General features: G+C 38.3%; 1 protein-coding gene across 1 annotated transcript; it reads left to right on the top strand.

Moving 5' to 3' along the window:
- Positions 1–4,371: 4,371 nt before the first annotated feature.
- Positions 4,372–6,293, top strand: LOC146983495 (ferritin, middle subunit). Its single transcript, XM_085785072.1, has 4 exons — positions 4,372–4,679; positions 5,142–5,288; positions 5,656–5,781; positions 5,887–6,293. Exons 1-4 carry the CDS (start codon positions 4,578–4,580, stop codon positions 6,040–6,042), a joined length of 531 nt encoding a protein of 176 aa, XP_085641198.1. The 5' UTR covers positions 4,372–4,577; the 3' UTR covers positions 6,043–6,293.
- The last annotated feature ends 1,923 nt before the right edge of the window (positions 6,294–8,216 follow it).

Raw genomic sequence — 8,216 nt, 5'->3', positions numbered from 1 at the left:
GACTTTTTCTTGTCTTGTTTTTTTAGCCACATAGTTGGCCTGACTCCATGACTGGCCAACAACTATTGATAGATTTGCCATTATTAAACATTCATGACCCTGAGATGATATGGTTTCCTCTTTCACATTTGTGCTTTTGATTGAGATATCTTAGATGCCACTGGAAGGATTACTGTCATGTTGGGTAATTAATTTTACCCTCTTTAACTAACCTAATTTTATTTTTGTGTTTAAATTTCATTTTGTCCAGTAATCTACAGTAGGTTAGATATAACTGTCCTTATGAATGTGAGCTGGGCTGTTTTAAGCAACATACCAACATGCTAACAATGTCAAAGCTAACACTGATATGAAGCATTTTGGGAGCGTACCTATGTTCCCCGGTCGCAATACGTACTGGGGAACATACTGTAGGACCCTTTGTCTGAAAAAGGGTCCTATGTTCCCCGCTGTTACCGGTTAATGGACTCTCTCTATCTATCTGGTCTTTTTATTAAACTTAACCAACTCATTTCTTCATTGCTTAAACCCAACCCATGGGACAATTCCACTTCTCACTCAAAGTCACAACTCAACTTCTCATTGAAAAATAGGCAAGAATCTGCAAAGTCACAACTCCACTTCCAGATATGGCACCAAAGATTGCATGTTCCCCGGGTCCTTTTAGGGAAAAGTGGGGAACCCAGTCACATACACAGCGGTGAACATAGGAACTCTTTTTTAGAAAAGGGGTCATATGTTGCACGGTCACATACAAAGTGGGGAACATAGGGATGACCCCGTGCGGGTTGGCAAAGTAAAACTGGAAAGATTCTGATTCATTTGAAACAAAATGAAAACAAGTGCTACCATGCTAATATGATAATAAAGAGAGAGAAAAAAAAGTTCCCAGGACCGAAACGTTGTAGCCAATAAAGATTTTTGTGCAAGTGTAACATTGTGCGAGAGTCATATTTAATATGATAATGCTAAAAGTGTATAGCCTACTTTGCAACTAGTTGTTCCAGCAGCTTTTGCAAAGTAACACTTCAGTTTTTATAAGTATTATAAGCAAAACACAAACAATAAGCAAACACAAATATTTATTTTTGTTACTGTTTGAATAAAATTGTCTCGTTTATTTAACACCACGCTGTCATGTATGGCCATGTCCAGTTGTCTGTTCCCCTTTTTCTCACTTTCTTGTTCCATGTTCTTTCTCTCAAACTGGTTCCATCCAGCAGAGCACTGACGTGAACTTCCTGTCAGACAGCTCCTTGGTCACAAGATCACTGAATGGGAGGCGGAGTCTGAAACTGTGGTATGCTGAGTCACAACAATGACACAGCACAATCCACAGTTTGTACTTTATTATTCAGCGTAGGCTACATGACACAGCAAAAAACAAGCAGGGGCAAAGGTGCAGCGTTAACTGCTTACTCACTTTTTTGACATATTGTGTTGTGCCGAATTCAGTTTTATTGTTTAATGCTTTATCACATTTACAATAAAAGTGAAAGAGGATCTGGTGCATTTATGTTAAACTAGGACGTGACAGGTGATCTAAAACCATTAACTCCTACATGTTTCCTGTTTTTAGCCTCCTTCACTGTTTAGCAAAGCAGCCTGGGGTTTGAAATACACCATCTGTTAATGCCTGGATTTGCCATAAAGTGATTTTTTTTTTAAAGGCAGTAATCATTTTCTATGCAGGTTGAAAGCTCTCATGTGAGAATGATGTAACTTCATAGAAAATTATCTACCAGGAAGGAGTAGAGTCAGCTGTCAAACCCAACAAACCCTGTGAACTTGTTCCTAGAACAAAGCCCTCCATAAAATGACTATGTAGAGAAAAGGGGTCAGATGAGATGGAATGATAACAGAATGGTTAATAATTCAGGGTGCATCATGGGGCACATGATAGTCGTTCAACTTAAAGTGTGGCTTTTTAACCTGCAGCCTATGTGACCTGCAAGCAATATTTCCTTTTTCAGTAAGGTAGACACCTCTCTTGATAATTCATGTGAAGAGCTATCTATCTAAATCTACTGACTGCTGGAATGTTGTATGTTATCTGACTTCTATCTCTTGAACCTATGCTAACTGCTAGCACAAATGGGTCAAATATATTCAAATATGGATCATCACCTTTGAAAATATCTAGGCTACATCTTCAAGACAGAAGATCACAAAGTATTAAAGGGATAGTTCAACATTTTGGCAAAGGTTTTGGAATTGTTGGATTGTGTATTTATGGCATTTATTATGGCAATAGGCCAATTTGCCAAAATGTTGAACTATCCCTTTAAGAGGGAAACCCTGTTTTTATGTTTACTTTAGCAACAGACATTGTAGGCTTGCATTGGTGCTGACAAGTATTGTGTGTGTGTAGAAGATGGCTGTCCTCAGACTGCACAAAAGCAGGAGCAAGTCTAAAACCAGCAAGTCTCTTTTTTTAAAAGAGATGGTTCTGTGGGGAGTTTTCTACTGATAAGGTAGACAACAGTGGCAGTCATAGACCAATGCTTAAAACTACTCTTGGTATAGTTTTAGCACTAACAATGACAAACCACTAATCCAACGTTTAAAGTTATTTTGAGCTGGAGAATTAAGATTATAGTTAAGGAGCTGGTCAGGAAATGTTACAACAAAGAAAACAGAGTGTCAGTCCTATTGTCTTGTGTAACGTTGTGACACATCAATGCCTGCTTGTGGACAGATACTGATGGTATCCTGTTAAAGAGTCTGTGGTTCCAGTGAAGTCGTTGTGACCGGATCATGAGAACATGACCTCTCACTTCTACAGTCCTTTTTTTGCCGTCTTAATATACAGTAACACACAGTGCTGAATAAGGGAACTGAAAAGGCCCTTGAAATCTTGGGTTAACAACCAGCTATAAAAGTGAAAAATATACTAGCACAATGTGCTGTGTCAGTTTAATAAGGACGAATGTAAAGGTTCATGTAAGGATACCTCAATCCAAATGCCAATGTTTGCTTTAACCTCGTTAGAATCAAATGTGCTAGGTTTGTCAAAGAGGATCCTGGTTGACAGAGCAGGTGAACTTAAATACCTCTAGCTATTTGTAACATCATCATCTGAATCATTCTTTTCACTTAACCTCAAAACTGGTACTGACCAAATGATCACACACCAACTGGTAAATGTCTTACATCAGCATTTTATTATTGTGAATACATCGACTTTTATGACATACTTTTCTTATTTTGTAATTATCTTTTTATTTCATTACTCCCAAAGCTGTTTATCCCATTCAGAGTAAGTGGAGCAAATCCCACCATGCATTTGGACAGGGGGCAAAATGACACCCTGTCTATTGGGGCTGACATATCTACTGCATATTATGTGTATATATTGTTATGTATATTAATATAATATACATAATAATATATAATATATATACAATATAATATAGACTTGTTCAGCCACGTGGTCAATTATAAGCCTCTATGAGATAAAACAATGTAGAAATGTATGCACACAATATGCTTATATTGAATACCTTTTTCCAAACTGTAAGACTGCATTGTCCCTGATAAAGCCAACTTGTTAACAGATAAAATGTAGCCTAGGTCTATACATTCAGTGATTTGTCCCCAGGCTGTTACAATAAAGACTGTATATAAGAAGTGTTATGATAGGACTTTCCAGGGTTTTCGACTTCAGTGTGTCGCAACGGTGCTGTGGTATTGAGTAATGCAATAACTACCTTGGTTGGAAACACCTTATCAGCAGTTTTTAGATGCCTTTTATGGAAGTAAAACAAATGCCTATGTTGGCTGTATGTAGCCATATGGGCCTAAAGTAGATTAAATGTATAATTTAAAACATATCCATAGTCCTAAACTGCATTGCTGTACGGATTCCATACAGCAATGCAGTTTAGGATAAATTATATAAAATTGCAACTAAGGAAGACTCCCCACTGCACTGAAACACAATCTAACATCTACTCAGACATTCATTTGTAATTATGAACGCTACTTTTTTTTTGATTATTTCTATTTCACTGTAGCCCAAAAAGTGAGCAAAATGTCTTTGTATTGGTTTGTATTTGGGAAAGGGGCTTTTTTTAAAAAATTTTTAACTCACCTCTTCCATTGATAAATGACACAATTAGGCCTAAATCTAAATGTATTTGAAGTCTAACCTTAATTCAATTATCAATTGTTCGTCAGCGGGTTTGAAGAAATACAACATTATTATACCATGAATAAGGGAAACAAAATTGCAACTTCATGCTTTGCCTTCCAGCTCACGTGCTACCTCAGTTCAGCTCAGTGATTGGTGGAGACGTGCACGGTGACGTTGCATGCGTCACGAGGTCTGTCGCGGGGTATAAATACACGCGACGGCTTCTCTGCCATTTCACACCAGGGAAGAAACTGAAGAGGAGTTCTTGCTTCAACAGTGTTTGAACGGAACTTCTTCATTCGTCCCCGCTCTTTTCTCAAGTACTCCGCCTTACCGATACTTAAAAATCCTTTTCTACTTGAACACTACTGAAGCCGTCGACGCAAAGCTCTATTTTTGTATTTTTTTTGCTAAGAAAAAGCACAAGAAAACGCCAGCCAAGATGGAGTCCCAAGTGCGTCAGAACTACCACCGCGACTGCGAGGCCGCTATCAACCGTATGGTCAACATGGAGCTGTTTGCCTCCTACACCTACACTTCCATGGTGAGAAAAACAACACTTGTAATGTTACGAATGGGCATTTTGTACATATCATGTGTTATTTTTCGATAATTTATCAACTACTCACTGTGAGGTTGACGTCAAGTCAGCTTATTCATACACAATGGGTCTTACATTTAGTCAACAACTGATGCATTTATACTGTATTTCAGTTAGAACTTATACAACTGTATTTAATCTTCTTGGTGGTTTACCCTTGATTAGCAGGTGGTCAGATAAGTGTGTTGATTTTTTGTGGCCCCTCCCCCTTGCCAAGAAATGCTGTGTCATCCTTAGATGGCAGCCTGTCTGTGTCTAGACTATCTAAAGTCATGACTCACGTCTCTGACCCCTGCCTGGCCGCATTGTCACAGTGTTTTTTAGCCAAATAATAATAATAATAGGTGATCGTCGTCTAATAACAGTCTTTGTCCTCTGTCCTCCCCCTCCTGTCCCCTCTCACAGGCCTTCTACTTCTCCCGTGACGATGTGGCCCTCCCAGGCTTTGCCCACTTCTTCAAGGAGAACAGCCACGAGGAGAGGGAGCATGCTGACAAGCTACTGTCCTTCCAGAACAACAGAGGGGGACGCATCTTCCTGCAGGACATCAAGGTCAGTACTGTTACAACATTGTGTGTCTGCCACAGATACACTGAGGATAACATGCAGAACTTGAATAACACTTTAAGTTTTCTTGTTAAAACTAAAATATTGTACACAATTAGCCCTGATTTGTTTATTAGCTATAATGCATTGCTAACCCATTGCCTTTATGGTTGTGGCTTTCTATTTCACTATTTAATAAATCTTATGTGGACCTAAATCTCGTATGAATTAATAGATTTCCTCAGTAATCAAAATATCTGGGCTAATCCTCTGAGCCTATAATGAGACAGTTTCTCAGATCACTGCTATGTGTACACAAGGCTTAATGTAATAGAAGTTCAATCTGCTATAATTAAATGTCATTCCTCCGTAGAAACCGGAACGTGATGAGTGGGGGAGCGGGCTGGAGGCCATGCAGTGCGCTCTGCAACTGGAGAAGAACGTCAACCAGGCTCTGCTGGACCTGCACAAGCTGGCCTCCCAGCATGCAGACCCCCATGTGAGTTGTAGCACGAGACTGCTCATGCTGAAATAAGATGATTGACATTAGACTTTATCCGTCTGTTTTTACAAACCACTAATTGTTCTCTCCTCTGGTCCTCAGATGTGCGACTTCCTGGAGTCCCACTACCTGAACGAGCAGGTGGAGGCCATCAAGAAGCTGGGTGACTACATCACCAACCTCACCCGCATGGATGCCCACAACAACAAGATGGCAGAGTACCTGTTTGACAAGCACACCCTGGGCAGCAAGAGCTAAATGCAAAAGCTCTATATCGAGCCTCGAGTGAAAAATGTAACGCAGGCTTAAAATCTTCACACTGCTCTGCTCCAGCTGTTATTCACTGAGCGTAATCAAATCTACTCCGATTAACACAAAGTTGATAAGTGCTCGTACGTTGTGGTGGTATCGCTATTTTTAAATGTTAACGGAAACTTCCTCCTGCGACATTTTAACCAAGATTGTAACCGTTTCTGATCTGTTAATCTGAATAAACATTTTGAGCTGGATATTTGGTGTCTGTCTTCATCAGTTTTGACCTTCCTGTATTTCATGAAAGGTGTAGGTACAATAGTAACCTGACGGCTAAAAAAACATTTTGTCATATGTTAAAATTGACAGTTGGATATGATAATGCAATTATTGAATGGATCTTGTGACGGCAATAAGAGCCAGAATACATGTTGATTTGAAAAAGAATTCAAATCAATATCCACTATTATGATAGAGTAACATCAATTTTTAAACTGTTGAAAAAACTATAAATGAATAAAAATCTCCACATCCTTGCGAAGTGATTAAACCTGCAATGCTTATCTTTGGCCACTTGGTGGCAGCATGAATAAGTGATTGTCACATCTATTCCTATCACAGTTGTTCACTTCAAGCAAAGATATTCAATAAATGGAAAGATACTCCATGAGCGGCTGCTCCAATGATATGAAATGGTATACACTTCCTGTCTCTCTAAATGGGCGTGGCCAACCGTCACCCCACCTCGTCTGTGAACGTGTGTGTGGATTTATACAATTTTTAGGTAGATGAAAGTGAGATATTTATATTTTCTTATGATAACATTAAATATTTACACTACTAACAGTAATATTTAGCATGCCAAAAATAATTTAAATCATTTTCACGGGATTTCGCGGCCGTTTGTTTGACGTTGCCTAGGAGATCTGTGCCAAATCTCGCGAGAGTGTGTCGTAGAGACAGAGACAGGTCTTGAACAAAGTGGATTTTCTCCGGATCTCTCCGTCTGAAAATTACCATTTTGGTGTCAAACTGTTCAGAAGAGATGTGGCTTGTGAAAAATGAGTCCAAAATTTGCTTCAGTGACCGTGGGGAGAAAGGCCCGATCATAATCGGTGTTCACATTAAATTGTCCCATATAGTCAGGTACAAATATGACTTGACCCTAAACAAATTCTAACAAAAGGTTTCTCAGTTGTTTTTTATAGTATTAGATGTCCTTAATAACATACTAAAAGTTTACCAAAATTTGACCACTAGAAAGGTGTTATTTTCAAGATGGCGTCCAAGATGGATAGGAAGCCTGAGGAGACACCACAGGTGAATAGGGTAAAATTTTTAACTAACAGATATCACCATGAAACTTCCCAAGTTTATCACTTACATTAAGACAAATATTTTTTGTATTACAAGTTTTGTCAAATTGTATGTTTAAATATGTAAATTAGGCAATGTCTCATTAAATATGCGCTAATTTGCATATCCGAAATCTGAACAATGGATAAAAGCCACTTTCAAAATTCTTGTTTTATTTTGTTGACATACTAGAGTCAGAAATTTTTACAGAGGGGATTTTGGATATCTCTCTTTATCACTCTGTAAATGAGAAAATACTGTCACCAGCCCTAAAAATTCAAGTTGGTCGTGTTTTTAGGAGTAAAATGTTGTATAAATCAGGCTATGAATGATATATCAACAATCCCCTCTGTAAAAACCTTCAGAATATAGAAAGGGATCAAACTGGAAGGTTTGGTGTCTGTAAGTGCTGCTGAAGTGGAGATTTCGGGCTCTTATACAACATTTTACTCCTAAAAACACGACGATATTTGAATTTTTAGGGCTATAGTATTTTCTCATTTACAGAGTGATAAAGAGAGATATCCAAAATCCCCTCTGTAAAAACTTCTGACTCTAGTATGTCAACAAAATAAAACAAGAATTTTGAAAGTGGCTTTTATCCATTGTTCAGATTTCGGATATGCAAATTAGCGCATATTTAATGAGATATTGCCTAATTTACATATTTAAACATACAATTTGACAAAACTTGTAATACAAAAAATATTTGTCTTAATGTAAGTGATAAACTTGGGAAGTTTCATGGTGATTTCTGTTAGTTAAAAATTTTACCCTATTCACCTGTGGTGTCTCCTCAGGCTTCCTATCCATCTTGGACGCCA

Source organism: Trachurus japonicus, chromosome 8 (assembly GCF_045865225.1).
Source record: "Trachurus japonicus isolate A0001 chromosome 8, Traja_1.0".
Lineage (NCBI taxonomy): Eukaryota > Metazoa > Chordata > Actinopteri > Carangiformes > Carangidae > Trachurus > Trachurus japonicus.
This window is presented reverse-complemented; position numbering and strand designations above follow the sequence as displayed.